General features: G+C 41.0%; 1 protein-coding gene across 1 annotated transcript in view; it reads left to right on the top strand.

Moving 5' to 3' along the window:
- The first annotated feature begins 5129 nt into the window (after positions 1-5129).
- The window catches only part of LOC144495672 (putative C-mannosyltransferase DPY19L4), a 69015-nt gene continuing 53580 nt past the window's right edge, over positions 5130-20564 (top strand). The window contains exons 1-3 of the mRNA XM_078215966.1: positions 5130-5230; positions 11653-11898; positions 14551-14672. Of these exons, the coding sequence (XP_078072092.1) occupies positions 11658-11898; positions 14551-14672 (363 nt within the window). The 5' untranslated portion in view covers positions 5130-5230; positions 11653-11657. The remainder of the gene's footprint in view (positions 5231-11652; positions 11899-14550; positions 14673-20564) is intronic.

The raw sequence follows: 20564 nt of genomic DNA, 5'->3' as shown, positions 1-20564 counted from the left end.
CTTGTAGATGTACATATGCACGTGGCCAGAAAACTAACTTAAAGAGACTTGCAAGTGCAACAAACAGGCTGCATATGACAAAGAAATATTAGTAGGAATATTGTCGACAACCCTTTGAGATACCCTCGTATTCTGGACTCTTATGCATGTCCGAAATGTAATAGCTTCACCATTGGTAGCTGTATCTTCAACTGCATTGAAGATACAAGGTTGTGAGGCCATAAATTCTGATATACGTCTCAAAACTTTTTTACTTCTCTTTTCTTCTTTAAATTGTTCCTGAAGCCTACCTCTTTGATTACGTTTTTTCTCATCTGTCCCAGTACCACCTTACATGGCTTAGTGTCAGAATATTTTACTAACTAAAAGTGCTTTATAATGTATGCTTGATACCATAAACGCACACCCAGCTGGATCGGCTGCAATGTCCTCATCACTAACATCTGAGCAATGTGCCAAAATTGGTAGAGCTGTTATACAGAACATACAAGCAACAGCCTGACATGGTCAAAACACAGAATCAAGACTTTCAGCCAAACCCCCAGACTCCCCCATCACCATCCCTGAGTATGTCCCATACCACCCTCAGGACAGACTCACAGTGGTATGCAGTTAGTAGCGAGTGGCCCTGGGAGTCCTCAGCATTGATTCTGGAACTGATGAAGTCTCATGGCATAAGGTATAGAGGGATTGTCTTCTGAGGAAAGGTTAAACAGGTTAGGATTCTACTCATTGGAATTTAGAAGAATAAGAGGTGATCTTACTGAAATATATAGGATTCTTAAGGAGCTTGACAAGAATAAATGCTGAGAGGATGTTTCCCCTCATGGGAGAGTCTAGAACCAGAGGGCATAGTCTCAAAATAAAGGGGTGCCAATTTAAGACTGAGATTAGGGGGAATTTCTTCTCTCAGAGGGTTGTGAGTCTTTAGAACTCCTTTCCACAGAGAGCTGTGCGGGCAGAGTCATTGTGTATACTTCAGACTGAAACAGGTAGATTTTTGATTGGTAAGGGAATGAAGGTTTACATGGAAAGGGCAGGAAAGTGGACGTGAGGAATGATGGATCAGTCATGATCCTATTGAATGGCAGAGCAGGCTTGAGGGGTCGAAAGGGCTACTGCTGTTCCTATTTCCTATGGTCTTACAGCTCAAAGTAAGAAGTTTAACAACACCAGGTTAAAGTCCAACAGTTAAAGCCCAACAGCTAGTGGCATTTGCTACCAAATAAACCTGTTGGACTTAAAAAAAAAACCTGTTAGACTTTAACCTGGTGTTGTTAAACTTCTTACTGTGTTTATCCCAGTCCAACGCCGGCATCTCCACATCATTACAGCTCAAACACAGGGAAGGAAACCTCCTGCTGATTACCACTTACCACCCTCCCTCAGCTGATGAATCAGCACTCCTTCATGTTGAACACCACTTGGAAGAAGCATTGTGAGTAGAAAGGTCGCAGAATATACTCTGATGGGGATTTAGGTGTTCATCACCAAGAGTGGGTTGATAATACCAATGCTGGCTGAGTTAGCCAAGTACTGGAACTGCCTGCAGCAAGTGGGAGAGAACCAACACAAGGAAAAATGTTACTTGATGAAGTCACAACACAGGACTACAGGCATACTAACCAGTAGAAGCACTATGATGCGGATGTAATCACATGATCCTACCATCAATGGATGTGATCAGACCTGGATAGTCACATGAGCAGCCTGGGAATGGAGGGATACAAACGATTGGTCTAGTTGGACCAAGGAGCGGCACAGGCTTGGAGGGCCGAAGGGCCTGTTTCCTGTGCTGTACTATTCTTTGTTCTTTGTTCTCTGGTAGATAATTAGACTAACACTAACTGATTTTGTTATGGAAGAGTTCTTAGATTGCTATTAAGCAAAAACTAAAGACAAAACTAAATAGTCAACAATGAAAAATCTTATAATGTATGAAGTGTGTTTTGGAAAGAGTATACTGTATTCCTTGGAAAGATGCCAAGGCATATTAATGGATCAATCCCAGCCAGTAAGGTGGGATTATTGGCAGTTGAGACTGTAGTCCCCAATATTTGTTTGTCAAGGGATGTACAATGTTTCCAGAGTAATTGGACCTTCCTAAAAATCATGGCCTTATAACTGATAATGGATAACTCGAGGACATTTGATTTGACCATTCTGCCCCTCAAGAAGGTGAGAGAAAGGAACCAAGGAATTTTAAATCAGGTAGACTAACATCTGTTGTCAGCAAATTACTAGAGTCTTTAGCTAGGGATAGATGGACTGAACACCTTGAAAATTTTTAGCTGATCAGAAAGTCACATGGATTTGTAAAGAGTAAGTCATACCTAACAAACTTGATTGATTTTTTCTGAAGATGTGATTGACTCAGTGGACAGGGGAATGTCTGTAACATTTATATGAACTTCCAGAGGGTATTTGATAAAGTACAATTCTAGTTCACAATTGTGAATCCGTGTTATAGATAAGAAAGCCCACCAATGCCTCTACTTTCTCAGAAGGCTAAGGAAATTCGGCATGTCCATTATGACTCTTACCAATTTTTACAGATGAATCATAAAAAGCCTTCTATCCAGATGTATCACAGTGTGGTATGGGTCCTGCTTGGATCAAGACTGCAAGAAACTACACAGTGAACATAGTCCAGTCCATCACGCAAAACAGCCTCCCATCCATTGACTGTCTATACTTCCTACTGCCTTGGGAAAGCAGCCAGCAAAATCAAGGACCCCACGGATACTCCCTTCCACCTTCTTCAATCAGGAAAAAGATACGAAAGTCTGAGAACACGTACCAACCGACTCAAGAACAGCTTCTTCCCTGCTGTCATCAGACTTTTGAATGGACCTACCTTATATTAAGCTGATCTTTCTCTTCACCCTATCTTTAACTGCTACACAATATTCTGCACCCTATCCCTTTCCTTTTCCCCTATATACTTAATGAATGGTATGTTTTGCCTGTATAGCGTGCAAGAAACAATACTTTTTACTGTATCCCAGTATATGTGACAATAATAAATTAAATTAAAGTCAAATCAGTGACCTGGTTAGGAAATTGGCTGAGCGGTAGAAGACAGAGCAGGGAAAATAGGCCAGTTCTCTGTGACATGTGGTGTCCTGCAAAGATCTGTGTTGGATCCTCAACTATCCACTGTATTCATTAATGATTAGATGATGGGTGAGAAGGCTACATGTCAAAGTTTGTCAATGTCATAGTGATAGGCGGTATAAGCAGTGTAAATTGAAACATAAAATTAAGAGATATTAATGGATTAAGTGAATGAGCAAAAATATGGCAAATGGATTTCAATGTGAGGTGAAACACTTTGGACCAAAAAACTGTAGAAGTGTACTTTCCAAATGGTAAGAAAAACTGGAAGCAGTGGAGTGCTTAGAAACTTGAGGGTTCAGTACTGAGATGAGTAACATACCATGAAAAGCTACAGAATTAATAATAAAAAAATGGAATGCTGGCCTTTATATCTCAAGGGCAGAAGTTATGTTACAAAACCCTCTGAGATTATACCTGGAGTACTGAGAGCAGTTTTGGACACCACACATTAGGAAAAATGTATTGTCCTTGGAGGGTGTGCAGTGTAGCTTTATCAGAATGATCCCTTGACTCTAAATGTTAAATTACAAAGAGCAATTATTCAACCTAAGGTTTTATTCCATGGAAGTTACAAGATTGAGGAGTGATTTGATTGAGGTTTTCAAGATATTAAGGAGAATAGAGAGGACAGATAGTGAGAAACTACTTCCACTGGTTGGGGAGTCTTGGACTCAGAGGCATAATCTGAAAATTAGAGGCAGACTATTCAGGAGTGAAGTTACGAAAAGCTTGTACTCAGAACAGGTGACAGAAGTTTGGAACTCTCTTCTGCAAAGAGAAATTAATGCTAGATCAATATTATGTTTAAAACTGAGACTTGGAGATTTTAATTAACCAAAGGTATTAAAAGAATTGGGACAAAGATTTGTATATTAAATTAAATTGCATATCAGTCATGATCTAATTTAATGGTGGAACACTCTTAACCAGTTAAATGGCTCATCCATGTTCCTATGTTTCCTTGCGATGGTTAGAACTTGGCTGATCTGTACCTAAACTCCATTTATGTCCTTGCTCCATCTCCCTTGATACTTGTATGAAATAAAGGTTAAGGAATGAGCAGCATGGTGGTGCAGTGGTTAGCACTGCTGCCTCACAGCACCAGGAACCTGGGTTTGATTCCTGGCTTGGGTCACTGTCTGTGTGGAGTTTGCATGTTCTCCCTGTGTCTGTGTGGGTTTCCTCTGGGTGCTCTGGTTTCCTCCCACAGTCCAAAGATGTGTGGGTTAGGTGGGTTGGCTATGCTAAATTGCCCCTTAGTGTCAGGGCGACTAGCTAGGATAAATGCATGGGTTTATGGGGATAGGGCCTGGATGGGATTGTGGGCAGTGCAGACTTGATGGGCTGAATGGCCTTATTCTGCACTGTATGATTCTATGGAATCTCAGTCATGGAAATATCAAATGGCCCAGCATTCACCACCTTTTGAGGACAAGACTTTGTGATTTCTGCTACCTTGGTGTGAAAAAATGCTTCCTGATTTCACCCCTAAATAACCCAGCAATCATTTTTATTTTGCCTTCTTGTTCTGGGTTCCGCCACCCGCGTAATTAATTTCTCTGTGTCTATCCTATTAAGTAACATTATAATTTTAAGGATTTCAATATCAGCCTTCACCATTCCAAATGCAAGAGAATTATAAAGCAAGTTTATCTCATTTGCTCTCTCAATTTAACCCTTCATGCCCTGGTATCAATCTAGTGAATGGGTTATGTCCCACCTCCCTCTCAATGGGCAATATAGCCTTCCTCAGGATTGGTACTCAAAACAGAACCCATCACTCCAGCTGAAATCGGACTGAAGTTCTGCATGTTTGCACTGAAACTTATAAAACTTTTGAACATTTCTGTATTCCTGGAAATGAATGACAACCAACATGCTCTGGCCTTTTTAATGATTGTTGACTTACAAATGGTAAATTAAAGAACTGGGTGCTTACCCCCAAAACAGGAAATGAAAGATCATCATAGGTCTGAAACTTTTAAGAAAATTATAGGCGCTGTGTGGATGCCTGGGAACCATGTTTTAAACGAGTCGGACACAATTATTTGCAGCACCCGCGCGGGGAATTGTGGCTGGTGAGCGGGGTTGGCTGGTAATTTATTGATCGGTAATGTTAGCATTACAATTGCATTATTTTTTGTCTGTAACTATATAATACACAGTTGGTGTTCTTTCTCCAGCTGCTTTATCTGCAATTGTCCAGGCAGCGCGAGCACACACACACTGGCTGCTCGCGCTGGCCCGGGCTGTGAATGTATCAGGTTTGTATCTGTTTTCATGAATGTATCTTTCTCCAAAAAAAACCTGAATGACTGCAATATCACTTGGGTTGCATTTATTTCCTCTTTATTTTTAGTCGGATTGGCTGCACCCGCGCTTGAGACGTCGTCGTCGGGTTTCCATAGTTGCAAATGAAATCGGGGGGATGTTTAAAACAGGAAGACAAGACTGGTCCTAATACCATGTCCCCTTCCTGCCTTAGATGCATATAAATCTAGATTCAAGAGGCTTGGAGTGCGCGTTGCGACTGACTATTTAAAGGCATTGAGTGAGATCAGATGGGTTGTCTCTATAGATTAAGATTGACAATGCCTCAGTTCATCTATTTACGATTGGCATGATTAGGTTGGATCAATGTATCCTTTGCTGAGGTGTGTAACAACAATAGAAGCACAGAATTGGAAAAACTGCAAATACCAGAAGTATGAAATTAAAATGCTCAAAAAGGCCAATCAGCATTTGGAACAAAAGATACTTTCACATTTTGGTTGGGATAATTTTGAGCAAGTTGGAGAGGAGTGTGGCAATATAACATTAAACTCTGCAGAGCAAAACTTCCTGCTTTTCAATTACAAATCTGTACAGAGTTATCTGATCTCATTTAGGATCTTGTAATAGGCCTCAGCACCACTGAGCGAGAGAGAGGAAATCTGCAATGGTTTTCACTTAGTTTTAAGTGACCCTTGATTTCCGGCTTGGGTCACTGTCTGTGTGGAGTTTGCACATTCTCCCCGTGTCTGCGTGGGTTTCCTCCGGTTTCCCCCCACAGTCCAAAGATGTGCAGGCTAGGTTGATTGGCCGTGCTAAATTAGCCCTAGCGTCAGGGGGATTAGTGGCATAAATATGAGAGGTTATAGGAAAGGGCCTGGGTGGGATGGCAGTCTATGTTTTATGGTATATGATTTGGATTGCAGATGATACCATTACTCGGCCAAGTTGTGATGTCTTCCACAGTTAGGTTTCTGACATACCTTGTTAAAAATTAGGAAGACAGTAGTCATTGTCTTCAATCCCCATTGACTGCAGACCTCTTGGCCACTGCTTGAGAGTGAACAAGTGTGTTTGCAACACACTATCATATTTGATTCTGAGTTTGCTTTCCAAAGCTGTATTTTATTCGTTCAGGGGATGTGGGCGTTGCTGATTTGGTCAGCATTTATTGCCTTTGAGAAAGTGTTTCACAGAATCCCAACAGTGCAGAAGGAGGCCATTCACCCATCGAGACTGCACCGACCACCATCCCACCCAGGCCCTATTCCCGTAACCCCTCATATTTACGCCGCTAATTCCCCTGACACTAGAGTTAATTTAGCACGGCCAATCAACCTAACCCGCACATCTTTGGACTGTGGGAGGAAACTGGAGCACCCAGAGAAAACCCACACAGACACGGGGAGAATGTGCAAACTGCACACAGACAGTGACCCAAGCCGGAAATCAAATTTGGATCCCTGGTGCTGTGAGGCAGCAGTGCTAACCACTGTGCCACCATGAACTATTATTCTGCCAGAACCCTGAAATTTCTATCCTTCAGGTTTTGCTCCCAATTCCTTTTGAAAGTCACTCTTCCAGGCACTGCATTCCAGGTCATAACAGCTTGCTATGATTTAAAAAAAATCTTATCTCCTTGTTGGTTCTTTTGCCAATTAACTTAAATCTGCCTTCACTGGTTATTGACTTGTCCAGCCACCTTTCAAGAGTTCTGTACAGCTTCCTCTGTTTCAGCAGCTCCTTTAGAATTGTAACATTTAGTTTAAATTACCTCTCTTTCATCTTCATGAAAATAATCTTCCCTTTCGGAGGCCAGTGCTTTAAACTTGCCAGAGAGAATAATTTTCTCTGTGCATCCTTCCTTGCTTTCCCTGAGCTATCAGTAATCATCTGTCCCCCCCTCTACCATTGTCTGCTTCCTACCATTCAGTTAGGTGACTGCTGTCTGAAACACTTGATCCAAAATCCTCACTTGCTCCCTGGCCTGTAACATTGTCTTCTTGTCACCTCAGTTATGAAATCATGAGCTCAAACAATCTCCTTGGGACACACTTTCTTCAAACCTGCTTATCTCAGCTAATTTGTCAATTTCACCGAAATTTTTCAAGTACATAAATGTGCTTTTTATCCACTGCAGATAGGGAAATGGATACATTTTTATCTCCTGCGTATCAGATGGATCAATAAATATGTGTATTTAATGCAGTATAGTTAATAAGTGTTTCTCTTGTGCATTGCGGTTTAATAAGTAAATATATCTGTAATTAATTTCCTACCAGCCCCATACGAACTACAGTTAAATCTCTCCCTTGATTACCACTCCCAAAGTATGAGTCACTAATGCTCTGCTGAAATCACACTCCATTTGAAGTCATTTTGGTCTTCCACTCCGACCAGGATGACTGATTCAGTAAGTAGACTAAAGGCGGGATTCTCCAATCTTGTCGGTGCCTGCCCCACTGCAAGTGAGAACAGAGAATTTGGTGTTCCAGCCAAAACTCCATTCACTTCTAGTGGCACCAGAGAATCCCAGCCGCAAATGAGGATGGAGGTTTTGGTGTAAATTTTTTAAAAATTCATTCATGGGCCATGGGCGTCGCTGGCTGGCCAGCATTTATTGCACATCCCTAGTTGCCCTTGAGAAGGTGGTGGTGATGTATACATGGTATGGATACATTATCTTGAATCACTGCAGTCCATGTGCTGTGGGTTGACCCACAATGCCGTTAGGGAGAGAATTCCAGGATTTTGACCCAGCGACTGTGAAGGAACGGCGATATATTTCCAAGTCAGCATGGTGAGTGGCTTGGAGGGGAACTTTGCAGGTGGTGGTGTTCCCATGTATTTGCTGCCCTTGTCCTTCTAGATGGAACTGATCATGGGTTCGGAAGGTGTTGTCTAAGAATCTTTGGAGAATTGCTGCAGTGCATCTTATGGATAGTACACACTGCTGCTACTGAGTGTCGGGGGTGGAGGGAGTGATGTTTGTAGATGTGGTGCCAATCAAGTGGGCTAGATGGTGTCAAGCTTCTTGAGTGTTGTTGGAGCTGCACCCATCCAGGCAAGTGGGGAGTGTTCCATCACAGTCCTGACTTGTGCTTTGTAGGTGGTGGATAGGCTTTGGGGAGTCAGGAAGTGAGTTGCTTGCCACAGTATTCCTAGCCTCTGACCTGCTCTTGTAGCCACTGTGTTTATGTGGTGAGTCCAGTTGAGTTTTTGGTCAATGGTAACCCCAAGGATGTTGACAGTGGGGGATTCATCAGGTCTTTCATGACTGAACACTTGTGCCCTCGTATGTCGTAGGGACAATATTCCCACAGAGTTTCCTGCTCACTTTGGTGGAAAGCTGTAGAAACCCTGGAAAAAGGTTGCATTTTATGGAGCCTGATAGACATGTGTGAAATATTTTTGCCTCTTTGGACATTTTCCAGGTTCAATGTTGTACTTGCAAAATTGTAAAACTCAACTCATCCAGTGTTTGAATCTTTAGCCAGAACTAAATCTTCTGATATCAGGTCTGCTATTAATCCTTGATTAATGACACTGGTGGGGGATATTGCCAAGAACATAAGAAATAGGAGATAGGCAGGACCTTTAAGCTTTCTAATGAACATTTTGTTGCTCTCCCTAGAAGCCAAATATATCCTACCTTAGGTAAGGAAACTAAAACTGTACACACTATTCCAAGTGTGGTTTCAATAAAGCCCTGTGCAATTGCAGTATAAATCTATCACTCTAATCCCTTTGTGATAAAGGCTGATGTATACTTTTCTTGATGTACCTGCATGTTATCTTTTTATGGCTTCTGTACAATGGTGCCTAGGTCCCCAAAATACCAAATTTTCCCTGTCTCTTAACGTTTTCAAAAAAAAATTGTTTTTCTATTTTCCAAACAAAATGAATAACTTCACATTCCTGCACACTATATTCCAACTGCCTTGTTCTTGCCCAGTAGGTCTGTCCATATCCCTTTGTATTGTCTTTCTATCCTCTTACATTACAACAGTGATTACATTTCAAAAGTACTTCATTGGCTGTAAAGTGCTTTGGGATAGCTGTGATCATGAAAGGTGATAAATAAATGCAAACATTTTTTCCTCATTTCCTCACAGCTTACTTTGTTACCTTATATCGTTAGCAAATGTTGATACATTATGCTAGGTCCCTTCATCCAAGTCATTGATATAGATTATAAATGACAGGTTCGAGCACTGATCTTCATGGCATTGCACTAGTTATTGCCTGCAACCCGAAAATTACCTCTTTATTCCTACTTTCTCTTTTCTGTTCATTAGCCAATCCTGAATCCATACTAATATGATACTCAATCTCATGAGTCTTAATTTTGTGGGATAGTCTTCCATTTAGCACTTTATCAAATGTTTTTTGCGAGTGCAAATGTACTTTTACAATCTGTCTTGTGCCGCTTGCTCATTCACTCTCTTATTCTAATTCCTTTATCAAATTCTTTGTCATTCTTTGGTTAATCCTAAAATCCTCCCAATTCTCAAGTTTACCATTCTTTTTGACAATGTTATAAGTTTCTTTCTTTAATTACCTCTTGAGTCAGGAAACGCCACTTGTCTGGAAATGTTTTGAGCAGACCCATGGACTCGCCACTGGACTGTTTACATGGCACAAACAGTTCCAGCCCATGTTGTGCAGCCTACCTAAGAGCACAGAGGCAATCCCAAGAGCTTCCAATCAGCAAGCACATCTAACCAACTTGTCACTGCTGTAGAGTTTGACTTTCACTATGGCAGCATGTCTCTCGATGGTGGTGGCCACCAGACTGAGAACTAATGAAGGCATGTTTGCCTTCATTGGCTGGAGCATTGAGTTTAAAAATTGGCAAGTCATGTTGCAGCTTTATAGAACTTTAGTTAGGCCGCACTTGGAACATAGTGTTCAATTCTGGTCGTCACACTACCAGAAGGATGTGGAGACTTTGGAGAGGGTACAGAAAGGATTTACCAGGATGTTGCCTGGTATGGAGGACATTAGCCAAGAGGAGAGGTTGGAGAAACTTGGTTTGTTCTCACTGGAACAATGGAGGTTGAGGGGTGACCTGATAGAAGTCTACAAGATTATGAGGGGCATGGACAGAGTGGATAATCAGAAGCTTTTTCCCAGGGTGGAAAAGTCAATTACTAGGGGGCATAGGTTTAAGGTGTGAGGGGCAAGGTTTAAAGGAAATGTACGAAGCAAGTTTTTTACACAGAGGGTGGTGGGTGCCTGGAACGCGCTGCCGGGGGAGGTGGTGGAAGTGGATACGACAGTGAGTTTTAAGGGGCGTCTGGACAAATACATGAATAGAATGAGAAAAGAGGGATATGGCCCCCGAAAGGGTAGGGAGTTTTAGTTCAGTCGGACAGCATGGTCAGTGCAAGCTTGGAAGGCCGAAGGCTTGTTCCTGTGCTGTAATTTTCTTTGTTCTTCTTTGTTCTTTGATGCTGTCAGTGCTGCAAACATGGTGTCCTTGTGGAAAAGTCACTGCAGCAGGGTCTGTGTTATGGTCTGGGTCCAAACACAATGTTGAGGACGTAAGCAACATCCCAAAACAGGTCAGAGAGTGCCAAGTTTCCGTTGAAATAGAACATGGCCAAGTGGTGCTTCTATCTACAAATAACCACCAAAACCAGCAGGTTTTGAAGGATGATGAAAGAATGCGAAGTATAAAGAACACAGAGCTGATACTTGGGTGCTGGGATTTATACATGTGGTCTCCAGCTTTCTGGTTTGGTTATTTTGAAAACTTATTAAATACTTGTAGTAATTGTTGAACGAGCTCATGGCCACAGTGCATGTCATTTCCCATTTCTACAAAAGTATAAAGTCTATGGTATTTCCCGATTCATGCTTGTGGCTAAGCATTCTGATGTCATTCTATAATCCAGAAATTTCAGAAATGACTTTGTTCCATGCATTCCAGACTGGAGAGGTAATGGTGTACTACCTTTTACTTCTCTTAATAGCCCCACTTGGACCAGGTTTCCTTTGGGGCTTTTACTCTGCCAGGGACTGTAGATTTTGTGTAAATTCGTTCCTGAAATTTAAAATCTAAAGGTGGCATTTACTAAACATGTAATGTATGATATTTTCATAAATACCATTTACTGTGTACCTGTTGAATAGTCATCACTTTGTCAAAGTTACTTTTATGTCTGAGATGCCAATGGGGAATAATGGTAATTTTTAATTTTTCTGAAAGTGAACAAGCAATTTAACTTTATTAATGTTATAACTTTTAAACAATAGGTGAAATGACAGAACTGAGAAAGAGGACAGAGAAATGTCTAGAAGAGCCCGCCATTCAGGAAGAGGCCAAGTTGATGGCACCGGTAGAAGCAGGTGCAGAGTCTGTTTCGAAGGATGAGGGCGAACAAGTCTGTGCAGAGGAAATTGCCTCAAAGGAGGAGGAAGGAAATGAGGCGCAGCACCAGGAAAAGCTGATGCTGAAAGACAAAATGGTCAACACGGGAAGCAAGGATACAAAGAGTAAATGTGAGCACCTGTATTTTCCTCTTGTATTCAATCATGACATGTGGGTGTTGGCGAGGCCAGAATTTATTCCTCATCCCTGATTGTTCTTGGGAAAATAGTGGTGAGCTGCTTTCATGAATAGAACTGAGTGACCTGTTAGGGCATTTCGGAGGGCAGTTTAGAGTCAACCACTTTGCTCTGGGTCTGGAGAAACATACACGCTAGACTTGGTAAGGACAGCTTTCCTAAAACATGTTAGCGAACCAGATGTGTTCTTATGGCAATCTGGTAGTTTCATGGTCACCATCACTGATATCAGTAGAATTTAACTTTTTAAAAATTAAATGAATTAAGTTCTTAAGCTTTCATGGTGGAATTTGAATTTGTCTCCAGATAAATAATCCAGCTCTCTGGATTATTAGTTCAGTAACATAACCACTATACTTCCTGATTCCCTTTTCTTACTTTTACCTGAAATGACATTTAAAAGTATGCTGCCTTCACTCTGCTATAGTAACAATTGCTGTAAGTATTTTTTTTACACTAGACATGTATCAGATTTATTCCAAGCAGATGCTACTGCAAACAATCCAGAAATTATTCCATGGATTGAGAAGTACTTGGGAAGAACTGAATTTGAAATTCCATTAGGCTGTCATCACATAAACCAATTAACTTTGTTTAAATAAAGACTTGTCACAGCCAATCCTCCTCCTGATCACAGTCATCCAACATAGTAGCCTGTCTAACAACTTCAGAACCTCAAGGAGGTTCCCATAACATCACTATCCTGAGATGCTCTTTCCATTTCTTTTCTACGTTTCCTTTACCAGCTGATGGTGACCCACTTGCTAAGTTTTATTATTCTCCTTTTAGCTTTTAGTGGCATGAGTTATACACTAAAGGAAGCCTTCCTCTCCATTAACTGCACCGCCTCTCTGATCTTGAAGCAGATTGTCCACAGCCTTTGTGTGACATTTCACAGCGGGGTGAGCTTTCAAACCGTGCTAACAATAAGACCTCCTATTTCCACCTCCATGACAGTATCTGAGTCCATCCCACCTCAAATGTTCTATTGCTGAAACCTTCATCTATACCGTCTGCTACTTCAGATATGTCGATTCTAGCGCACTCGAGGCTGGCCTCCCATATTCTGTCCTCCGTAAACTGGAGATCATTCAAAACTCTATTGTCTGTGTCCTTATTTGCAATAAATCCTGTTCTCTCATCATTCTTGTGCTCGCTGATCTACACTGATTCCCAGAGATGTCCTTGTTTTAAATTCCTCTCATGGCATCTCCTGTCCCTATCTCTATAATCTCCTTTAGCCCAAAGATGCTCTACGATCTCTGTCCTCCTCTAATTCTGGGCTCTTGAGAATCCCTGATTTTAATCATTCCACCTTTGATTGCTGCACCTTCAGCTGTTGGACCTTAAGCTTTGCAATTCTGTACCTTTACCTCTCTGCCATGTCATCTTGCTTTCCTCCTTTAAGCCACTCTTTAAAACCTCCCTCTTTTACCAAACATTTAGTTGTCTGCTGTAATATCTCCTTATCAGTGTCATAGTTGGGTTTATAATGTCTCTGTGAAGCACGTCAGAATGTTTTGATACATTAAAGGTGCTATATAAATATAAGCTGTTATTGTTCCTTTTCTTGTAGAGTGTGGATTATCTCCACTGTTTCTCAAATGGAGGGGCCTGAACCTGGAGTCACATCTTAAGTTTTTGTCTGTCCTGGATACTTGTGATTTCCAGAAACACTCAAACGATGCCATTCCCTACATTAGTTTCAATTATTTTGCCGAATTAAATATGTTGGCCTTTTCCAGTTCCATGCTTTTCTCTGTCTAACTCCCTAGTTTCAGTACAGATCACAGCAATGAGACAACCTTGGCCAAATGCAGGAATGGTATTCTCTGATGTAATGTACTATTATTCATGAACCTCTCAGCTGTGAATCAATGCCACCATGTTTAGAGTTTCACAGAAATGTCTACATCACATAATTCAAACTCCATAAATACTTGTAAAGAATCATAGAATCCACACAGTGCAGAAGGAGGCCATTCGGGCCATCAAGCCTGCACCAAAAACAACAACCTCACCCTGTAACCCCATGTATTTACCCTGGAAATCTCCCTGACACTAAGGGGCAATTTAGCATGGCCAATCAACCTAACCCGCACATCTTTGAACTGTGGGAGGAAACCCATGCAGACACGGGGAGAATGTGACCTGAGGCCGGAATTGAACCCGAGACCCTGGCACTATGAAGCAGCAGTGCTAACCATTGTGCCACCGTGCCGTCCCACAGACATAGACCATGGTTTTATAAATAAACAGTCAAGCAGGACTGGTTGATCCTTTTGTTTAGTGTCAGATTAAAATTAAAGTAGACTGCTGAATGATGAATTAACGTGCCTCACTGAACTAAATTATACCCGTTTTCAGCTTAACTCTGAGGGAAAGAGGCACAACTAATTGTAAGTATTCACCATATTGATTGACACTGTTGTTTTCAGCAATTCCAATTGGGTATATTTATATATAGTACACTCAAATTATTGTATTTTGTAGTCTGTATTTAAAACTGTAAAAGTTTGTATGGAAAGTTTCCGTGTTTCATATTTGTTCATGAGTTGACCATTTAAAAAAATATATGTTTTGCAGCTGCATTTCATCAATGGGTAAAGGTTTTCTTTGGCAGCTGGGCAGCAATTGCAAGTGGAATGTTATATGCTGTGTACCTTTCTACCTTTCATGAAAGAAAATTCTGGTTTTCTAGCAAGCAGGTGAGATTGTTAGTATATTTTGAGTTTTGCCTAATTTGTTGTTGGCGATAATGCCAAAGGTATTTTGTTCTCCTCCTTCCCCTCCCAACCCCCCAATCCACCTTTTTTGGAAGTACAATTCACATGCTATTATAGGAACATAGGAATTGGGAGCAGAAACAGGCAAATTCAGCCCTTCGAGCCTGCTCCGCCATTCAATCAGATCATGGCTGGTCTCTTCCTTGTCTCAAATCTACCTCCCCACCTGTTCCTCTTTACCTTTTTTTAAAAATCAGAAATATATCTATCTGCCTCTTGAAACCATTAAACGAGTCAGACTCCACCGCGCTATGGGTCAGCGAGTTCCACAAATTCACCGCCCTCTGAGAGAAGTAGTTCCTCCCCTTCTCATTTTTAAATCTACCGCCTCTCAACCTATACCTGTGATATCTTGTTCTAGATTGTTCCATAAGAGGAAACATTTGGTCTACATCTATTTTATCAATCCCTTTTAAAATTTTATATACCTCGATCAGATCTCCTCTTATCCTTCTAAACTCCAGCGGATACAAGCCCAAACTGTTTAATCTCCTCATACGTCATCCCCTTCTTCCCTGGAATCAATCTGGTAAACCTCTGAACTGCCTCCGATGCCACCACGTCCTTCCTCAAATAAGGAGATCAAAATTGGACACAATACTCTAGATATGGTCTCACCAATGCCATTTACAATTGCAACAACACTTCTCTACTTTTATACTCCGTCCTTTTGCAATAAATGCCAACTTCCCATTTGCCTTTTTTATTACGTACTGCACCTGCATACCGACTTTCTGTGATTCAGGAACTTGGACACCTCTGCCTGGATGCATTTCAAATCTGCTTTCCATTTAGATAATCTTTTAACTTTTTCTGCCAAAATTGATAACCCTACACTTATCCACATTAACCTCCATCTGCCAAATTTTGGCCCATTCTCCTAGCCTATTTATATCCATCTGTAGAATCTTTATATCCTCTTCACTGCCTGCTTACCCACCTATTTTAGTGTTGTGGTTCTCTGGTACCTTGATCAATGGCTATACTTTAAATGCAAATAAAGGCAAGTGTCCAGGTCTGTGAATGATCTTTGAACCGGATGATTGCAAGTCCTGTTTAAAAGCACTTTGCGAGTACAGACTGTTCATTTGTTAATATTTAGAAGATTGAATTCTCAGGTCTGTGCTTGGCATCCAAGAAATGGCACTAACATGTGGATACATGCGGTGGTGGAGGCGGGAGGGGGCAGATGTTAGGAGGGGAATGATCAGATTCTTCAGACATGCATGATTGAGACAGAAAGGAGCAATAACAAAAATCCTTGCCTCAAAAATCCTCCAACAATGGTATTCTAATGTTGAGTTTTGCTTTGAACGTATGATCTAAAGTTCCAGTATAACGATTACCAACAGAAATTTGAGTTTTTTCAATGATTTAATATGTATCTTTCTGAAGCTGCATAGTGTCAGTAACTGTCCCCTAATACACACTGTCTTTCACATGGGTAGCCGCATATATCTTGCAAATGGTGCTTCATCATTTGGAGTCTATTGCAGAGGAGCCACTTATAATGTAGCATACTGAATCTTTCAGACAGTTCAACAAGTACTTACCATATTAAAAGCGTGCAATGGTTCTAACCACTTTCAGATTTACAAGTGTTTTCAATCCACTGCTCACACCTTGTTATTCTATTGCGTTAATGGACTGTGTTGATTTCAATGGACAGGTTTCCAGGGAATTTCAATGGGCCATTCACACCATATTAAAGTGTAATTTTATTCGTGATGAGATTCTGGATGCAATTGTTAACAGTTAGGATTTTCTGTTTTTAAAAAAAAATATGTCGGCACTGTAGTTTGTCAGCAGTTTTCAGTATTACCAGCCGCTGCGTGTCATAGAAAAATCACATTAACACCAATACAGCCATTACGGGTGATGTGCACCATACTTTTTTCCTCTTTGACTCTCCACATCATTCTTCTGTTCCTCTTTTGAAGGTTGTGGCTATTGCAACAATGACTACACTTCAAAAGTACCTAATTGGCCGTGAAGCAACTTGGTTTGTCCCGAGATTATGAAAGTGCTATATAAATGCAACTTTGCTCTTTAATTTAGTGTACATTTCAGATCCTCACACAGTCACTTTATCCAAATGTCAATCTGACACATTTTTGTCAGGCTCAAGGTGACCAACTGTGGGGGAAAAACAAAACAATAAGAGAGACTTTGACTTGGGGGGAGGGGGTGCTGCTGGTCAGACTATTGATGGGGGAGGGTTCTGGCAGGAAGAGGGGGCTGACAGAGCCAGAAAATCTGGGATGGTTGATTACCCTGTTCAATTATCATAGAATCATTGAATGCTTACTGCATAGTAGGAGGCCATTTGGCGCACCATGTTTGTGCCGCCCCTCTGATGTCCCATCTCATTCTAATTAAAGAACCATCACCCAAAAAGTGTAAACAGGATGAATCGGCTAAATGGAGCTGGGCTCCCCGGAATGACCCTGAGATATGGGGGGTCCACCCTCAACAACTCAGTCTGTTGTTGTGATAGGCACTGACTTCAAGGAAGGCACAGAGGAATGATAGGGAGAATGAAAGGCAAAAGAAGGGCAGTGCCCATTACTCGCATTTATGTTTTTCTGTTACAGGCAGTGACTGGCACATCTGAAAAGATAAATGCAGTGAAAACTGAAAAGATAAATTGCCAGCATAAAAAATAAAGTCTTAACTGTTAGCAGTTGCATCTAGAGTCTTATCAATCATAAAAAATTACTTTAACATGGTGCAAACAGCTGCTTGAAACTGCCTGAAGACATGACTTTACCTAATGTCAACACAATTTGGCATTACAAGCTAAATTTAGCATTTTATGAAAGTTTTTCTCTCCTTTGGTTCCTGTCATATTTAGAAGTGGGCATAAAATTTGTTTACAGTGCAGAACTTTATCCAAGATTTTGAGTCGCTTTTTCAAAAGGATTGTGCTTTGAAACCATTGTTGACTTGGAATAAGTAACAGCCATGAAACTTTTCTAACTCCCCCTTTTCCTCTCCAAAGAGCCCCATTTTCAAATAACAGATTTTTTTTAAAAAATAGGCATACATGCTGTTGAAATATTTTGATTTACATTTGCTAATTAATTTTGTGTGTCTTATATTACATCTCAGCAACTGACAATGAAACAGTAGAGGAAAGACCCTTCAGTAACTCAATTAATCATTAAGCGTAGGATTCAGAACCCTTCCAGGATGTATAATGGCTGTGTGTGCGCACATCTGTGTGTGTCACCACCATTCACTCAGAGTTGTTGTGGCAACATGCACTCTGACGTGCATGTTGCAGTCTGGAACTATGCATAAGGGTGGTAGGGGCTCCAACATTCCCTCCATCAGATGGCTCAGCAGCAATCGCTTCCCCTCTTACTGTCTGCCATTGGCGTGTGGTGGAAGGATTTTGATATGGAACCTGTTACCATGTTATAAATGCACCTTCCTTGGCCATCAAGTCCTGAGTGGGACTCGAACCTCAAGCTTCTGGCTCAGAGGCAGGGCATTACCCACTGAGCCACAAGACTCTCTAGAGCCTATACCGATGCATTTTAACAATATTTTGCTTTAGCGGTTATGAAACCTGGACTTCTGAAAACCTTGTAACTTGCTGATATGTTTACAAGCAGCCTAACAAACGATGGTCTCTGGTGCAAAGTATATGTCAAGATGGTCTGATGCAGGTTGAGCTGAGACATCAAAAAGTATTTTGCTGCTACTGGTGTGAAATATTTCCCACTTTCTAGCACAGCAGGAAATGTTTAATAGCTTTAGTCCATATATTCAATATGTTCGGATTTCATCAGCTCTGAACCTGTCCCACAACGTCCTTGCAGATCTATGGTGGTCAGGATTGTGGATTTTTTTTGTTAATGGTTGATTTTCAGAGACTGCACAATAAATACAGCAATGAATAAAATTGGAACAGCTGCAACCAGGATACTACACCTGGCCTTAGTAACCCTGAGAAAGGAGGAGGAGACGTATCAGCCAGATTCCAACTTCTGATCCCAATGGTAGAAAGTGTAGATCTCCAGGATCCGATTACACATGGGTCCAATGTCCAGCACCGTTGCTACAAGCATACCCAAACACTCATGTGTGAAGTTTGGAGAGGATTGGGACCTGTGAAACTGCCACAAACATCAGCACTCCCAGACACTTTAATGCAACTCGAGAAACATCCTTTTGAAAACCTCCGAGGGTCTTTCAATTGTCAGCCATCAGTTTGTACTGGACGAATTAACTGCAGTTTCCAAACAGATGTTAATGATTGAATTGGAAAAGTTACTGGATTTGCATAAAACCTTTGTTATGTTACTTAGGTAATTGCAAATCGAAGGTAACTTCAATATCTAATGGCTGATGAAGAGCACAGACAAGACTATTATTCTCCATCTCCAAGACTTAGCATGACTCACCCAGTGTTAAATTTATTTTTACTTACCCCCGTCCTCTGCACTCTGAGTGTTCAAAGGCAGATAATGAAACCTTACTTTTGATTAATCACTTTTAGACTCATTCTTAATTTCCATCACAGAACCTGCACACAAATGAAGTACGTATTTGTACAATTTTTAATATGTGGGCTTCAAGGCAAATAACAACCTCAGTATGTTATTAGTTTATCAGCACAAAGCATTTTTAAAGCATATTTGGCTTTGCAGCAGAAATTTAGTCATTCCGACTGTTAAATGATTAAGGTGCAGAAGAGGTGTAAGGTTATCTGTGTTCTCACGTTTCTTGTAACAAAGCATTATTTTGACACTGTTCCAAACATTGTACTTCTGAGTAAAGTATTTGAGTATCTTTTTCACAGTATTAATAAAGGACCTAACAGATGTGTAAGTGATTTTCACAGTTTTCGTGCAACAATGCATTTGAAGGCACTTGCTAGTTTACAGGAACTGTTCTTTAAAACTGCTTGCATTCTTGTAAAAACTTTGCTATTATGTTTGTGTGCCGCCACCCCCCAGAAGCGAAATAGAGATCAAATACTTATGCTGGACCATATTAATGCAGCTATTTTTGCCAGTTTAGTGCAAGATGGTAGTGCTAGGGAATCAGTGGCAGATTTAATAAAGTTAAACAATGGTGCATTATGTGAATCCGTTAGCCAGTGAACCTGATGTGCTCTGATCTTGAAAATGCATTAACTATGCTTCCAGTTCCTTATTTTTATATTATCCACCCCTGACTTGTCCCTTTTCTTTCTGGACATCTACTTCTTCATCTCTTGTGATTAGTTTTCTGTAGAAATCGAATAGACTGTCTCTCCTAACTCTGGTAATAATTTATTGCCTCAATGTCTTGTTACATCTCTAAGGCATTCTCCCAGTTTTTCTGCCTCTGTCACATTTATTGTAATTATCCCAATCTCCACAGCAGAGCTTCATCTAAACTCCCTCGAAATGATGATCGGCAGAATTTTTGAACAGGGTTTGCCCCTTTTCTTGTACATCTGCTTTTGTGACTCCCACCTCTTTTGCAGCAATGATGGAGTCCCCTTCTCTGCATTTTCCCATCATTTTTGCATTTAACACACATCATCTGCTATTTCGGTCACCTACTGCAAGATCCTGCCGCACAGCAGATCCCCAGTTTCCCTTTATTTCTCAGAGGCATTGCCTGGAGCACTTAACAATCCTCCCATGCGTGGCAGCAATTTATTTTCTCCAATCCACGAGACTGTATTTTGTTGCTCATGGTGTGGACTTTTCAACATTGGGAATCAATGACATCTTGGTTCTGCCTGTAAATTTAACCCTGACCTCCTTGGAGCTTGTCACGTAACTCCCCCTTCCACATGCACGTTGATCTCTC

The sequence above is a fragment of the Mustelus asterias genome, chromosome 7, assembly GCF_964213995.1.
Source record: "Mustelus asterias chromosome 7, sMusAst1.hap1.1, whole genome shotgun sequence".
Lineage (NCBI taxonomy): Eukaryota > Metazoa > Chordata > Chondrichthyes > Carcharhiniformes > Triakidae > Mustelus > Mustelus asterias.
The sequence above is the reverse complement of the archived record's forward strand: the minus strand, read 5'-3'. Positions and strand labels throughout refer to the sequence as shown.